Source organism: Eptesicus fuscus, chromosome 7 (assembly GCF_027574615.1).
Source record: "Eptesicus fuscus isolate TK198812 chromosome 7, DD_ASM_mEF_20220401, whole genome shotgun sequence".
In the NCBI taxonomy this organism is placed as follows: Eukaryota; Metazoa; Chordata; class Mammalia; order Chiroptera; family Vespertilionidae; genus Eptesicus; species Eptesicus fuscus.
Window position 1 is genome coordinate 56,777,166 of NC_072479.1, and position 16,330 is coordinate 56,793,495.

At 52.7% G+C, this 16,330-nt stretch overlaps 1 protein-coding gene across 2 annotated transcripts; it reads left to right on the forward strand.

The window, feature by feature from the left end:
* Positions 1 to 1,043: 1,043 nt before the first annotated feature.
* On the forward strand, positions 1,044 to 16,299 carry SPRYD3 (SPRY domain containing 3). 2 transcript variants are annotated; one of them, XM_008140734.3, is made up of 11 exons: positions 1,044 to 1,120; positions 2,484 to 2,630; positions 3,875 to 3,950; positions 4,437 to 4,561; positions 5,457 to 5,592; positions 6,407 to 6,592; positions 12,788 to 12,937; positions 13,363 to 13,420; positions 14,260 to 14,379; positions 14,462 to 14,634; positions 14,976 to 16,299. In XM_008140734.3, the coding sequence occupies exons 1-11, from the start codon at positions 1,044 to 1,046 to the stop codon at positions 15,108 to 15,110; spliced, it is 1,383 nt and encodes a 460-aa protein (XP_008138956.1). In that variant the 3' UTR covers positions 15,111 to 16,299. The 2 variants fall into 2 exon arrangements, with proteins under 2 accessions (XP_008138956.1, XP_054575025.1); XM_054719050.1 differs by having other exon boundaries at positions 1,045 to 1,120; positions 15,160 to 16,299.
* The last annotated feature ends 31 nt before the right edge of the window (positions 16,300 to 16,330 follow it).

Here is a 16,330-nt window from a genome sequence, read left to right on the forward strand (position 1 = left end):
AGCATGCCAGTGGTCACTGTTTATGGTGTAAGAGAGGACGGCTTCTGTTTCATTCAACATTTGTGGATCATCTATTTATAAGAACAGGATAAATCCCAGAGTCTAAAGTAGCTCACAGGCTAGCAGAGACAGGTCTACACACAGAGGTGACTTTAACAATACGAGTATGATTGTAATAAGTGCTATAAATGAGGTGCAAACAAGATAGAATGAAAATACAGAGGGGAAAAACCTCCTGATTTGGAAAAGGGATTTGGTGATGGGAGGAAATCAAGGAAGTCCTCCCCAGAATGGCAATAACACCTTTAGAAGGTGCTCAATAAATGTTTGGATCCTTCTTCTCCTCACATTATGACTCCAACCCCACTTTCTTATCACACCAGACTCCTTTGTTCCTGACATTCCAAATGTTTGGACATTCCGAAGTTTCATGCCACTGTGCTTTTTGCATTCGAAATTCTCTCCTGGAATGGAATGTCCCACAGTGAGCAAAAGGTTACAAGAAATGGAGCTCGGAAGAATATAATGCAGGTAATAGTAGAGCTCAGGAGACTATAAAGCATAGTTACATTAAGCCCACGAACTATGGAGGCCCGCTTCAGGCTCTTCATTTACAAAAAAAAAAATTAAAAATAGATCGTAATAAGACTCATCTCCTAAGATTATAGACTATATTAAAAGGAATCCCCGCAAAGCTTTTAGCATCACATCTTGTGCAGACCAGGGCTCAGGAAACACTAGCAAGTATTTATCCGTGCGCTTCTACCTTCTCCGCCTGCCCAGGAGCCACCCTGCTATCGCCCCGTCAGCGCCCAGACCGCCCAGCGCCGCGCGCGCGCCGCCACGTCGCCGCCTCCCACGCCCCGACACCCCGGTTTGCCAGCCCCACCCAGCGCTAGGTACCCGGTTCACCGGGCCGCGCCCGACCCTGATTGCGCCCTCCTATTGGCTCTTGCAGGTGCCTGTCGTCCTAGGTCGTTTCGGATTGGTCGAGGATAGTAGTGAAAGGCGGGTCTTAGGGAGTAGGTAGGGCGGGGACCCGGATGTGTGTGGTGGCGGCGGCCGAAGAGCTAGAGTGCGAGCTGAGAGGCCTATGGATGAGGAGGACGCGGCGGCCCCGGTAGGCGGGGATCGGGGGCGGGGTCCCAGAGATCCCGGGTCTCCCCCGGGCCTGAGGCGGGAGGCGGGAGGCAAGGGCGGCGCCTGGCGCTCTTGCCTGGAGGCTTACCCCGTCGGGACCCTCGCCCCGTGCCAGGCTTGGGGAGACTGGGCGGCGTCACACTGACAGGCTGGCCGCGGTGCCCTCGGGTCTCATCTGAGTGACCGGGCCGTGCGGGTGGAGGCGGGGCTGGTGCTGCCGCCACTTGCCGGGGCCATGGCTGTGGGGCTCTGGGGAAGCAGATGCCCCAAGGTCTGGGGCGCCGGTACTACCTCGGGTCAGCCCCGGCCGAGGGAGGACAGTCAGAGGCTGCCCCGCAGGTGCTCACCCTTCTGGGCCTACCCTTACTAAGCACCTACTGTGTGCAAAGCACTGTCAGGCCTGAGGGGACCCCTGTCTCAGGGTTTGGGGAACAGGAAAAGTACCTCACCCTTTTCTCACTTTTGGCTTCCAGGAAAAATTCATTCATTCATTCATTCATTCATTCATTCATTCATTCATATGTCAGCACCATTGGTGGTTCAAACACCCAGATCATCCTACTCCTCTCCATCTTCTCTGCTGCCATCTGAGTGGATGCCACCTCTCATCTGAACTGGTGCCACAACCACGTCATTCATTGTTCACCACTCTCACTCCTCTTTTGGTCAGTTCTTCCACAACAGCCGGAAGGCTCTTTAAGACCTGACAAACCTTACGTTCGTATCATTTCCTTGCTTACAACCCTCCACAGGTTTCCCATCACACTTGGAATAAAATACAAACTCCTCACTGTGGTCTCTAGGGCCTTGATCCGGCCCCTGCCTTCTCGTTCCCCTCTTGTGTTATCTTTCCTGTTTCTTATACACCAGCCACCCTGGCCTTTTATTTCCCTTCCAGGCCAGCTCCCTTCTACCCCAGGACCTGTGTCCTGGCTGTCCCCTGTGCCTGGAATGCCTGGCTCCTTCTCATCTCAACTCTAATGTCACCTCCTCAGAGAGAGGCCTTCTTTAGACAGAGGTCACCCCATGTTCTTGATCCCCTCACTCTGCTTTTTCCTCCAGTGTCTAACATGGTTACATCTGCTAATCGTCTGGCATGCCTCCTTACACTGGAATGGAAGCCCTATTAGAGCAGGAATCCCCTCCATCTCGGTCACAGTGTGTCTGTAGCACCTAGAACTGTAAAATGTTTGTTGAATGAAAGAATGAGGACGGAGATCGTTGAGGTCAATCTGGGCAACTGGCTTCCAGTCCAGCGCCCTCACCACATTTCTGGTAAAACAGGCTGAGATGCTTTGCTAAGGGCCCTGCTTCCTTCTCAATCCCTTTCTCCCCACCCACAGGTTTGTTCTCATGAACAAGATGGATGACCTCAATCTGCACTACCGGTTTCTGAATTGGCGTCGGCGGATCCGGGAGATTCGGGAGGTCCGGGCATTCCGGTATCAGGAGAGGTTCAAGCACATTCTTGTAGATGGAGACACTTTGAGGTGAGTTTAGGGGAGTTTTCCACATTTTCCTTCTTGTGCCAGATCTGAGAGATGAAAAGGGCTTTTTTTGAGGCAGAGGACTGTCTACACTGCCCGGGGAGGGGAATGCTGTTGACCGTGGAGGCCTTTCTGCGTGGAGCAGTGTGTGCTGCTTCCCCCTGCACTTTCTTCTGCCTGTGACCCTGGGTCACTCTCCTGGTCTCATTGGAAGCAGTCATGTGAGAGACAGGAGGCTGCTGGGGAGTCTCAGGAGTTGTCCAAGCGCCCAAGATTGAGGTCATCCATCTTGTGCAGAGAACAGACTTGTGGGTGGGGAGAAGAGGATGGTTGAGAGGATGCCAGGGATCTCCTTTCTGTGTCTCGTTGCCTTAGGGCAGTGGTCGGCAAACTCATTTGTCAACTGAGCCAAATATCAACAGTACAATGATTGAAATTTCTTTTGAGCGCCAAATTTTTTAAACTTAAACTTCTTCTAACGCCACTTCTTCAAAATAGACTCGCCCAGGGCGTGGTATTTTGTGGAAGAGCCACACTCAAGGGGCCAAAGAGCCGCATGTGGCTCGCGAGCCGCAGTTTGCCGACCATGGCCTTAGGTGAAGAGTGACCATTTCAAAGGCAGTGGAGTTCCTGTTTGGGGAAGGACAGTTGTGTAATGCATCCTGCTTACCACCTTACAACCCTTTGGATTGTGTTTTTTTTCTCTCTCTCTTTTCTGGCTTGTACCCCTTCCCTAACTCCTTTCGAGCCTAACTCACAAAGTTGTCACTGAAGAGGGGAAGGAAGTAGTGTTATTTAGCCTGGAAACAAGAAAGCTGAGGAGTGGGGACTGAATGACTGTCTTCCAATCTACGAAGGGCTATGGTCCAGAGGATAGAGACCAGCCGTTCTCCAGCTCCACGGAGGACAGAGCCAGAGGAAAAGGGCCGGAGCTGCAGCAGGAGGGATTGAGGTTAGACAGAGTTGTGAGACCCCTAGTAGGCAACTAAGGGAGGCTCTGCTGTCTTTTCCCCCTGGAAATGAAGAAACCAGGCTTGCGTTGGTCAGGGTGGCGTGGACCCTGATTGGAGGCAGCGGGAGGACCTCAAGTATCTTGTTATGGTGTGTGTCTGTGCCGATGTCCTAAAGTGTGGCCTAATGGATTCTCCTCTGTGCTGGCCTTCGCAGGGTGGGGGCTGGGGATGAGGCCCTTCCCCCAACTTCTGGGCTAGGTTGCTAATGGAACTTCCCACTCATTCCTCCTTCAGTTACCATGGAAACTCCGGTGAAGTTGGCTGCTATGTGGCTTCTCGACCCTTGACCAAGGACAGCAATTATTTTGAGGTGGGCAGAGCAGGGGGTGAGATCGTTAAGCTCCAAGAACCTTTTTTTTTTTTTCTAGATTCACAGTCTGGGCCTTTTCATTTTCCATCAGAGCTGGCCTGTTGGCCTGTTGGCTGGGAAAAGGGCACAGGATAGCATGGTGCCTAATCTGAGAGATAGGTGCCCTGGAGTCCTGTCACGCCGTCCCTTCTGCTCTCCTGCCCCTCATCTAAGTACACTTTGACCCATGTCCTTTCCCATCCATTAACCCAAGCCCAGCATCTACGTCCAGTCCTATCCATTAATTGGAAATTATTTTCTAAGTAATCATGGTAAAGTAGGCCCCCACTCTCCCAGTCCCCCCTCTGAGTGCCCTGTCTTTTTCTCTGATTCCCATGTCTGTTGTCTCTTTGAGCCGCAGTCCCCTTTGATGGCTAGCCTCCCTTCCCACACCAGCAGCAGTTCCCATTCCCATCTGTGCTAACTGCCCTGCTCTCCTCCCTCCAGGTGTCTATTGTGGACAGTGGTGTCCGAGGCACCATTGCTGTGGGGCTGGTCCCTCAGTACTACAGTTTGGATCACCAGCCTGGCTGGTTGCCTGACTCTGTAGCCTACCATGCTGATGATGGCAAGTGAGTTTCCTCCTGCGGAACCTAACCTTCCTATGGATTCGGGGGTTAGGGAATCCTATATAATAAAGAGCTAATATGCAAATGGTCATCGCGCCCTCGAGCCCTCGCGCTGGGGCCAGGGGACCTGAGGCTGAGCTGGGGGACCTGAGGCCGCGACCCCCGCCCAGTGGGGCTTGACGGGGGACCTGAGGCTGCGCCCCCCACCCAGGGGGGCTTGACAGGGGACCTGAGGCTGTGCCCCCCCACCCGGCTCCGGACCTGGGAACCTGAGGCTGCACTCCCTGCCTGGTGGGGCTTGATGGGGGATCTGAGACTGCCCCACCCGGTGCCAGGCCGGGGGACCTGAGGCTGCGTCCCTGCCCGGAGGGGCTTGACAGGGGTGGGGCTGGCTGGGTCTGGGTCTCCTGCATTTTCGAAGCATGTGCAGGTGGGCAGGGACTTTGACTCTGGGTCCTGCGGCACGCCCCAGACTCTGACAGGAGGGAGATTTTCATATACATTTTACTAATTTTCTTTCATCTCTGACACTTGTATTATAGAGAAAGGGCAAATAGCAATCTTAAAATATTTCCTCTAATTCCCTTTTAATGTGCACGAATTTTGTGTACTGGGCCACTAGTCTTAGATATAAAGGACTACCTCAGAGTGGCTTTTGCCATTCCTTCACCTATCTTGGGGTATTTTCATAGACTTTTCTGATCAGAACAGGAAGATGGCCTAATGGCTACACTTGGAGGTTTGTAGACTTAGAGGAAGGGTGGGACTTGTGCTAGGACATAGGTAGATGCTGTCACAGAATGACTGGGAAGCAGCAAGATGAGGCCTCAGCTATTGGCACTGGGAAGAAGTTGGGAGGCTCAGCTCAGGCCCTGTGTCTGCGCTGCTCTGTCCACAGGCTGTACAATGGCCGAGCCAAGGGCCGCCAGTTTGGGTCAAAGTGCAACTCCGGGGACCGGATTGGCTGCGGTATTGAGCCTGTGTCCTTTGATGTACAGACTGCTCAGATCTTCTTCACCAAAAATGGGAAGCGGGTAAGTGGAAATCCCAAGTTGGTTTTAAGCAGTTTGAAGCTGTGTAAGACTTTGTGGGAGTGATAAGAAAGAGTCCGCTGGCTGGTGCTTGCTCCATTCTCATCTCCTTCCGTCCAGCCTCAGGTTCTCCTGACGTCTCCTGGGTGTAGGAGAAGACACTTCCCTGCCCAGGTGAAGCTGGGCCATTACCCAGATGAAAGATGCAGAGGGGCAGTTAGTGCCATGGAGGATGAGCAGACATTGTGGGGGACAGTATTGGGGGAGGGTTTTGAGCAGGAACAAAGAAGAGAAGATTATGGCCTGGCTACATAAGTTGGAGCTCCTCTTTGGGTTTTTGACTTGAATACTTTCGAGGATATGTCCTTTCTGTGTTCATTTTCTTTGTTTCACTTCTCCTTCCCTTTCTTCTTCAGAGAGAGACTAGAAGTGGGGAAGAGATGGGATGAGAGCACACAGCAGAGAGAGCCACCAGCTCTATACCCAACCCTGGGAAAAGTGCTTCCTCAGGCCCAGGCTGAGAAGTCCTGCTCCCTCAGCACCTAGGCCTCAGCACTTCCCTGCCTCAGTGCACACGCACTCATAGCCAGCGTATTTGGCAGCAAGTTGAAAGCCTTGTGTTTGCCTTCTAGCTCTGTGCAAACCTTGCTCGGCTAGGAGTACTTAGCAGCTTTAAGTTTTCTTCGACACCTCTGTTTTTCTGTCTGTCAGCGCATGTGATAATTATTTTTTGCATCATCTCAGAAGTAGCCTGTGAGAATTAGATGAGCTATGCAAAAGTGAGCCCGACGGCAGCTCCCTCCCTCCCCCATTGCAGGTGGGCTCCACCATCATGCCCATGTCCCCAGATGGGCTGTTCCCGGCGGTGGGCATGCACTCCCTGGGTGAGGAGGTACGGCTGCACCTCAACGCTGAGCTGGGCCGTGAGGATGACAGTGTCATGATGGTGGACAGCTATGAGGACGAATGGGGCCGGCTGCATGATGTCAGAGTCTGTGGAACTGTGAGTAAGGGGCCGTGGGGGTGGGCGAGGGCTGCCAGGACACCGGTGGGCCACATAAGCAGGTCTGAATTGCTCAGAATTGGGGGTAAGGACAGTGTCTTTTGTAAGGTTTTGGAAAATGGGAATTTTGGCAGGATAGCCTGGGGGAGTCTTGTCATGATTCTTTTTAATCTGTTCTCTTCTTAGCACTGATTCGCTTTCTTCCCATCCCCTTCGTTTGAGAGCCTTACTCTCGGAACAAGTAGTAGTTCTCCCTTGTCTTCTTTGGTTCCTTCGGCACCTGGTGAGCCCTGCTGCCCTGCACACCTGCCTTTGAGAGGCTGGGGCTGATTGGGAGGCAGGATGCCTGGACCCCCGTTGGGCTTGATCACAGCTTAGCTCCCCAGGCTTTCCATTCACTGCTGTGGGGCAAGTGTGGTCACAAGTCCTGCTCCTGTGGAAAGGTTCTTTGAGCTCATTTTGAGTAAGCGTCAATGTCAATCTCTTCTGTATTCCCTCTACATTTTATAGAGGATGAGACTAGAGGCATAGGAAGGTCCGTGAGAATCCTTGACAATGCACAGCTTGCCTTTTTATACATCTTATCACACCTGCTTTAGTCGTTTCCTGGATTTTAAATTTTGTTGGGACGTGTATGCACCTTCACATCTATACTCTGTACCTCATGCTAGGTTGGGAGTGAATGGATGCTGAGTCGGGCGGGGTCTGGCCCTGGTCTCCAGTGGACTGCTCAGACCTCCCACTTCGAATTGTCCCTCTGCTGCCCCCTTGCTCCCAGTTCAACCTTTCTCCATCCTCTGGCCTTCTCACCCCAACCCAGGCTGTTTTCAAATCAGCCTTTGATAGCAAAACAGAAGCAGTGGGGGTGGGGTGGGGGGGTGGGAGTGGATTATGAGCAAGGCCCCCCTCCTGCCCTTCTGGAGTTCCAGGTGAGTTAAACTCAAGGAAAATGGCAGAAAGTGTGTCGTCCTGCTGCTTCGGACACTCTGCACCCCCTTCTGACACTAGGGTCCAAGGACTGCAGTGCTGTGAGTCAGGAGGCCTCGGATGCCCACTCCTAGGCCCTTTTCTCTTTCTTTTCCACTTCCACCATCATTTTGACAACATCTACAGAGCTGAACTTGGGACTGAGCCAGGGCTGTGTTCCCGCTCTCGTCCCTGACCTCTCCTCAGGAGTGTTTTCCTGGCATCCTTTCCCTGCCTGGACCTGTCCCCACTCTGCTCCCGGCTCCTCCCAGGCAATCTTTTCTAATTGATGCAGAATCCTGTAGACATTTATAAATAGCCTTCATTCCTCTCTGCCCTTCCCCCAACACCCTCAGGCCAAGCGTTGAAGAATTGTTTTCTTTCTTAGACATACGCCATTACGTTGGGCTCTGTTTTTCAGACCCTCACTCCAGCTTCTCACAGCTAGCAGGGTGGGCACACTACTCCCTGAACACTTGCTCCTCTGGAGCAGATTGGGCATGCGCCTCCTGAAGGAAATGTGCCTTTATTGTCGTCTTGCCAACCGCCCCATCTTTCTAATAAGGGGGACTTACCCAGTTTCTTCCATCCTCTGGGCCTCCCATCTACTTGTCGGTTGATCCCCTCCCTTTTGTGGTCATGCACTGAATTTCTGATCCAGCTATCAGAGTTGTGTCAGTCTAGAGGAGCCTAGGGGAGGTCATTTGGACCATGCCTGTGCCTCCCATTTCTATGTTCAGCATGGCTCTTTCTCCTCTTTGCCTTTCCTGTTTTATCATTCCCCTCTGTGGGGAGCCCTTACCTGGGATCTCAGACCTTTGCTGTGTGGAAGCTTGTTTATCCTGCTCTGGGTGATGTTCCCCGGAGAGCACCCTTTAGAACCATAAAGATTTGGGACAGGCTTTGGTGCCCTCTAGTCCAGGGTTTCTTAGTACGAAGGCTGTGGGCATTTTAGGTGAGATAGTTCCTTGATGGACGGGATGCTTAGCATCTCTGCCTCTGGGCATTGTGACAGCCACACATTCCCTAATATCATGTTATGCTGTTGATGAAAAAACAGTCCCAGAGAAGTGAAGAGACTTGTTCAAATGTCAAAAAGTGAATTAATACCTGGCCAGTGTGCTCAGTGGTTGAGCATCAACCTATGAACCAGGAGGTCACGGTTCGATTCCGGTCAGGGCACATGCCTGGGTTGTGGGCTCTATCTCCAGTGTAGGGTGTGCGGGAGGCAGCTGATCAATGATTCTCTCTCACCATTGATGTTTCTATCTCTCTCTCTCTCCCTTCATCTCTGAAATCAATAAAAATATATTTAAAATTTTAAAAAAGTGAATTAGTGACAAAACTAAGCCCAGATATTCATTCTTTGACCCTTACCCACTGCCTTTCCACTGTCTAATATGTGTTGTTACCTTCTGTCCAAGCCCTCTCTCCTGTCGCCACTCATCTCCCCTCCTCCTGCCCCCTTCTCCTAAAATGAATCTCGAGTTCCTGGGCCTCAATTCCTACTTCCCAGGGATTCTCTTGTCCTTCAGCCAAGGCCCTCCTGGGTGAGTTTATTTGGTTGCCTTGGAGTTCTTTTATTCCTAGCCTTTTTTTTTCCAGTTTTGGAATCTCAATCATCCTTTCTTCTCCCTTCTCACTGGTTCTTCCCATAAAGAAGAGTAAATTCAATTTCTGACTTTTTTCTCTCCAACATTCGTTATGGAAAATTTTAAACATACGGAAAAGTTGAAAAATAGTGCAGTGAACACTCATATACCCACTATTTAGATTCAACAGGTGTTAATTTTCAGTCATGTTTGCTTAATCTGAGTGTCTATAAAGAGTCAGACCTGGCTCTTTATTTTTTTTTTAATATTTTTTAATTGATTTTTTTGAGAGAGAGGAAGGGAGAGAAAGAGAGAGACATTGATGTAAGAGTGAAACATCAAGTAGCTGCCTCTAGCAAGCCCCCTACTGTGGATTGAACCTGGGCATGTACCCTGACTGGGAATCAAACCAGCAACCTTTTGGTGCACAGACAATTCCTAACCAACTGAGCCACACCGGCCAAGACCTGGCTTTCTTGAGTGGAATTCTTCCCCTGCTTCCTGTGGCCTCAGCTTACCCTCCTAAAGAGTCCCCCTTTCTGGAACTCTGAGGGTGTTGGAGTGTAGCTGCTGCATTGCTCAGGAATGGGGCTGTTGTCCCTCACCTCACCCATGCCCCAAGCAAGGCCTTGCACAAAAAGGTAATGAGTGGAGGATTGGGGGTCGGTTGGTAAAGCTTGAAGATTAGACTCATTCTGTCTTTGTTTTCTAGTCAGAGCTCCTCTGACAACTCCTTAGTGACGGGGCAACAGCTTTGGTACACAAAGGGGTGTGAATGAGGCCTCACCCTCCCAGGGGTCCTTCATGGCCCCAACTCAGGAGGAGACCGTGTTGGGGCCTGAGCTGGCTGGTGGGGAACATGTTCTTGGTTCCTGTTTCAGCTGCCTCTAGGCCCTCAGGGCACTGAGCCTTTCGTTGGTCCTGTCAAGAGGGATTAGGGCTTTGGCTGGCAAGGGGAGGGCAGATACCAGCAGGAGAGCACAGGCTGAGAAGTGCTCCTGGTACAAGGAGAGGGGGGAGTGCAGTAGGCTGTCTGCACTCTGGTCTGCAGCCTCCACTCTGGCATTGAGTCCACCTGTTTGGCCTCTCAAGGCTTTGGTTGTGTTTGGAGGGACACATAAGAGGCAGGGGGGTATGAGAGCCCCAAGGAAAGGGTTCCCTCTACCTCCACCAAAGATATAGAGGAGCATTCCTGCAGATTGGGCACTGCCTGAAGAGAAACACTGGGAGGAGGACAGATGGTCAGTTGGGGCAGAGTCATCTGGGAAGGTCCATCTGTCTTGGGGAAACAGTACTTGGTGCTGAGAGCCTAAGGGACTGTTCCAGTTGGACGTAAAGGCTGAGGTGAAAGATCATTTCCTAATTTGTGATTGGCATTTCCAGTCTGCCGTAGCTTTGGGGTGACTATTAATGTTTAGGGAGCACTGATCTGTTGGCCTGTTCCAGTGTAACCCCCACTTCTGATTTAGGGAAAGGCAGAAATGTGTATTGATCACCTACTGGGTGTCAGGCTCTGTGCTAAGCACTTGACACTTAATTTCGTCTTCTCACCTATTCTTAGAGATGCAGATAGTAATATCCTGATTTTACTGATGAAGAAACTTAGGCTTAGAGAAGTGCTCAAGGTTAGTGGCCAATAAGTAATAGGAGTTAGGATATGGACCCCGGTCTGATTGATTCTCTTTCAAACTAAGAGGCATCTGAGGCACAGATTGAGGGACCAGCATCAGGCTTCTAGCAACTAAGGTTCTCCTCTAGGTGCCTAATAGCCCTCGTCTTGGCTCTGCAATGCTGGGTGGAGAGGGTGGTCTGGGGGCAGCTGGGACTGGGTGGGACGGAAGCTCTTTAGTGTGCATCAAGCTACAGCCCTTCCGGCTGTGGGGAGAGGTGCAGAGCAGGAACCCAGGCCAAGCAGAGAACACGCAGAGGACCATAAACAGAATCTAACAGTGTGGGTCTTAATTAGTGTCTAGAAGTTCAGAAGGTGATGCAAGGCACCCCTCTCTGGTGAAACAAAGCAGTTCGATGTCTGGAGAAGACTGGGCTAGGAGTGGAACCCGAGATGTGTAAGGCCCTGTAGCAGGAAGGAGAGAAGAGTCGGCCTGGGTGTGGATTTAGGTGGTCTGTACATCTCTGGCTTTTACCCTGACACCCGCCCCCACCCCCGCCTCCAGTTCTCTTTGGCGAGGAAGGGAGGATGGGCTTGTGGTGGCAGGGCTTTGGGAACCCAGAGCTGAGAAGGGGACCAAGTCCCTTTATTTCCTCTCTGAAGGGGGTGCTGAAGACAGGCTTCCTTGTTGGTGCGAGTGAGCATAATTCCTTTCCTGTTCAGGCAGGTGCTTTTCGGTGGGGCGAGAGGCCAGCGTCCCAAGGCGTCCAGGAATATGTGAAGGAGGCCCCCAGGGAATGTGTATTCTTCAGGGTGGGAAGGTAGAAGAAAGTCTTCTTAAGGGGCAGTTTGGCTAATTAAAAAGGGATTAAGGAATCCCAGGTGAGGCTGAAGGTGGGGGAAAGAGGGGATGGGGTTGAGTCATAGTTCCGTTATTACCATGGCGACTGATAAATAAATCATCCCAGATTGGGGTTGCCGCCCCATCATGCCCAGGCAGGACCATTGTGGACTGAAGAGCCCCAAGAGCCCTTCAGTCATCTCCCCTCTCGTCCCCTCTCCACACCTTTGCTCCAGCTTCAAAGAGCCACGAGGGGTCCTAGCTGGTTTGGTTCAGTGGATAGAGCGTCAGCCTGGGGACTGAAGGGTCCCAGGGTTCGATTCCAGTCAAGGGCACATGCCCAGGGTTGTGGGCTCGATCCCCAGTAGGGGGCGTGCAGGAGGCAGCCAATCAATGATTCTCTCTCATCATTGATGTTTCTATCTCTCTCCCTCTCTGAAATCAATAAAATACATATATATATAGAGAGAGAGAGCCACGAGGGGCTGAGAACTGGAAAACTTGCCTTTCTAGCTTTGTTCTGCTGCTCCCCTCTCTCGCATTAAGTGAAGGAGGAGAGCTGTCCTTCTGGGTTCTCTGGCACCTCCCTGACCCCAGCTATGAACAGCTCTGTTTGAAGTCAAATAAAACAAAAACCTTGAGAAATTATTTCAGTTCCATCCCAGATGGAATTGGCTTCTGAGCTTCTCTCCGCTCCCCCAAACACCTGGCGTTGGCACCTTACCGGTCCCCATTAGGCCCTCTATGAAAGTGGTCAGGTCTCCTCAGAGCCTCGTCTTCACTTCGCCTTTTCTCTTGTACAGGGGCCCTGGGTGTACCTTTCCCAGCAGGGTTATTCAGGGAAGTGATGATGTAGCCTACTGTGGTTCCCAGCACTCAGCCATCTGGATTGCTGTGCTGCTCTCCCTATCTCCCCCAAAACAAGGCTCAGTAGGCAGGCAGGTGCAGCATTCTGCAAGGGGCTCAGCCTTCTCGCTCATGCTCCTCTCTTTGCTACCCTGACCCCATCTCTCTTCTCCCATGCCTGCCTAGAACACTGAGGCCCACATTGTACCTCTAGGATCTTTTACCTTTCAGCCAGGGTTTTTGTCAGACACAGGAAACTGGTCCCCAGATGGCCTTGGGACCAGGTTTCCAGGGCGGTGTCAGCCTGCCTCCTTATCCTCCTCCCCCACTCTTCCCCGCAGCTGCTGGAGTACTTGGGCAAGGGCAAGAGCATTGTTGATGTAGGGCTGGCCCAGGCCCGGCACCCACTGAGCACTCGGAGCCACTACTTCGAGGTGGAGATCGTGGACCCTGGAGAGAAATGCTACATCGCCTTGGGGCTGGCCCGGAAGGTGGGCACTAGGGCTGCTTTTTGCCTGTGGAGCTGCTCAGCTCTGGGGCTTTTGGGATGGGGCTGGGGGGTCTTGGTAAATCTAGGGGCCAGGTCTTAACCTGAGACAGAGCCTGGTTGTGTGTGTCTGCTGTGTAAGGGTACAGACCCCAAGTGACCTAGGACTGAGTGTTGTGACTGCATCACACACACTGAGCCCTGGGTGTGGGTGGGGACAGCTTGCAGCCCAGGCCAGGAAAGCCAAGAATCCTTCTTACCTTCCCTGCTTCCCCTGCAACCTCAAGTGCTTGAAGGGGCGAGGCTGCAGGGGTGGTGAGCAGCCGTCTGGCTTGTAGCCTATTCCAGAAGACTGAAGGTTCAGATGCTGCTCCCTCCTGTCCTCTTTTGTGCATTGTACACAGGTTTTCTTTCTTCTTTTTTGTGCAGGATTATCCCAAGAACAGGCACCCTGGCTGGAGCAGAGGGTCTGTGGCTTATCATGCAGGTGAGCAGGGGCTGCCCTGGGGAAGCTGGGGTTGTGAGAGATGTAGAGACTCAGGGACATCCATTTTCCTGACCCCTCACAAGTGGCCTCTCCTCCAGCATCTGGCTGGAGAGCTTTTCCCTGCTGTCATCTGCTTTCCTTCCAAAGCTGCTTTCTCCTCATCTGTGTTTTTCCTCCAAGCCCTAAAAGCCCGGGGAGCAGAGCAAGGGCGGGGATCTGGACCCAAACTGGACATTCCAGGCCTCTGAGTTGGCTCCCTCTGTGCCCTTCCTGCAGATTCTGCATTTTCTTTTTTTGGTCAGCTTGATTTCCTTTGGAGCTTTCTTTAGAAAGAACAAACCGGGAATTCCTGGTCCCACCTGCCCCCATCCCTGGCTCCCCTCCCCTCTGACCAGCTCCCTGAGGGCTCTCCCCCTTAGCTCTTGCAGTGGGCCCTCATTGTCTCTCTATTTTTTAAATATATTTTTATTGATTTCAGAGAAGAAGGGAGAGGGAGAGAGATAGAAACAGCAATGACGAGAGAGAATCATTACAAACCACCTACTGGGGATCAAGCCCGCAACTTGGGTATGTGCCCTGACCGGGAATTGAACCATGACCTCCTGGTTCATAGGTCAACGCTCAACCCAAGCCACACCGGCTGGGCTCTTTCTATTTTTTAATCTGGAGCCCTCTTCCCGCTTCTGTCTCTACATCTTTAGATGTTTCACCTGTCTTCTCCCTTCCTCTGGGCCAGAGAGATGGGTAGGGAAACGTCAACTTCAAGCAGGGGCTGCTGGGGGAGTGTGTGTGGAGTGTCAGCCCCTCCTTCACTGTATGCTCTCTCCTCCCTCCAACAGATGATGGGAAGATCTTCCATGGCAGTGGTGTGGGGGACCCCTTTGGGCCACGCTGTTACAAAGGAGACATTATGGGCTGTGGGATCATGTTCCCGCGGGACTACATTCTGGACAGTGAGGGTGAGTGGGGTGGGGCCAACCAGGCTGGTCGGGTGGAGGGTGGGGGCAGTACTCCAGGAGCTCAGGTTTTCTGGTTTCCTAGGTGACAGTGATGACAGTTGTGACACAGTGATCCTGTCCCCGACTGCCCGAGCCGTCCGGAATGTCCGGAATGTTATGTACCTGCACCAGGAAGGGGAAGAGGAAGAGGAGGAAGAGGAAGAGGAAGAAGATGGGGAAGAGATAGAGCAGGAGCATGAGGGCAAGAAGGTGGTGGTGAGTGTGGAGGGTTTGGGGTTGGACTAGGGTTCTTGGGCCTGGGCAAGGGCTGGTATTGTTGGGAATAGAAAGTGGAGCCAGGGTAGGGAAGAGGGAAGGCCTGGCCCTGCTGTGGGTGTGTTCCTGTTCTGAGGCATTGGGAGTCCTGAGTTGCTGAGACTTGGTTTCCAGCCTTAGGACGCCCTCTTGTGGTCACTTCTTGCATCACGCGAAGTCTCTCCGCGAGCGATGCTGGGATTTGGGAGTGAGTGGGGTTCAGTCCTGTGTAGCTAGCTGGTACATCCTCAGAGAAGAGGCCGGAGCTGCCTGCTCCATTCTTCTTCCCACCCCACCCCCAGGTGTTCTTTACTCGGAATGGCAAGATCATCGGGAAGAAGGATGCTGTTGTACCCTCTGGGGGCTTCTTCCCCACCATCGGAATGCTGAGCTGTGGCGAGAAAGTCAAAGTGGACCTGCACCCCTTGAGTGGCTAGGGACTTTTCTCACACACCGGCCCCTTCTCTCTCTCCTGCCCCTTTACAGGACCAGGTGCCCAGTTCCTGACTTCCCTGAGGATTTCTTTACCTGAGGCCCCAAGGGTGTATCGTCACTCTGCCCCTACCAGGTTAGGCCCCTGCCCAGCCCTTCTGTGCCCATATTTCTGACCTGGTGCCACCCCTATCATCAGCCCCTGGGCCCTAGTCCCTGGTTGGACGGGGCAGACCCAAATATAGTGTTATATCGGTGGGTCCCACTCGCTTTGGTCAGGGGCTCCACGTCCCGCGGTCCCCACTGGCCCATGTGGGTGGAGAGGAGGGAGCACCCTGCCTCAGCTGCTGTGTGGGCCTGAGGCTCTGCAGAGGGTGGAGCAGACAGCCCCTCCCCTATTTCCCACAGTATTTCTTCTTGCATTTCTTCTTTTTCGTTCCCTGTCCTCATCATGTGAATCAGTTGCTGCTATCATCCCCTGGCTGGGCCAGGGGGCCCTCTCTCCTTCACTCACTGCTGTCCCTAGAGTCTCTGTCCTTTCTCCTGAGAACCGCTTTCTCCCTCACCTGTTCAGGCACCAGAGTTCCACAGAGACTCAGTCTCCGACTCCCCCAGCCGGACACACATAAATGGGTGTTCAATGGTGTGAGAGGGGCTGCAGGCGGGGGGCAGAGACCGAGGCCTTTGTTCCCATCTCCCCCTTGCCATCCTTCGTCTACCAGGGGCCCTCTCGTGTCTAGTTCCCTGGGATGCAGGCTGAGCGTGTCTCTCCTGTGGTAGAGAGGGCCGGACTCCAGTGCCCTCACAGAGGGTCCCCAAGGGTAGCTGGACTCCTCCCCCGTTCCTCCCCTGCTTGCTGCCTGTGCCAGTTGTCCGTTTTGCTTCAGTGTTTGATTCTAGCACTTACGCGTGTCTTCCCCCACCAAGACCTCTTGTCTCCTAGCCCCTTGACCTCTGACCCCCTCTCTATACAGTGACTTCTCCTGGGAGGGAGCGGGAGCAGAAGCTGTTGGCCTTGGTTTGCACAGAGCGGATAGGGCTTTGGGGAAAAGGGGGGAGCTGTTGTGCTGCTGGGGCTGCCCCGTGGGCCCTCCCTTCGGTCCCTGCACTATGATGTATGAAATGTATGTACAGACAGAGATGTTTATACAGCCAATAAAGATGGAGTTTCCATATTTATCAGCATGGCCAGGACACAGGAGTCCTTTCCAGTACATAGGGCTGG

What these genes read in the sequence shown, in the direction of transcription:
- SPRYD3 (XM_008140734.3), top strand. Translation starts at nt 1,044, where the DNA reads ATGTGTGTGGTGGCGGCGGCCGAAGAGCTAGAGTGCGAGCTGAGAGGC. An exon ending in TACCATGCTGATGATGGCAA is followed by an intron (nt 4,562 to 5,456) that starts GTGAGTTTCCTC and finishes CTCTGTCCACAG; the next exon opens with GCTGTACAATGGCCGAGCCA. An exon ending in GTCTGTGGCTTATCATGCAG is followed by an intron (nt 13,421 to 14,259) that starts GTGAGCAGGGGC and finishes TCCCTCCAACAG; the next exon opens with ATGATGGGAAGATCTTCCAT.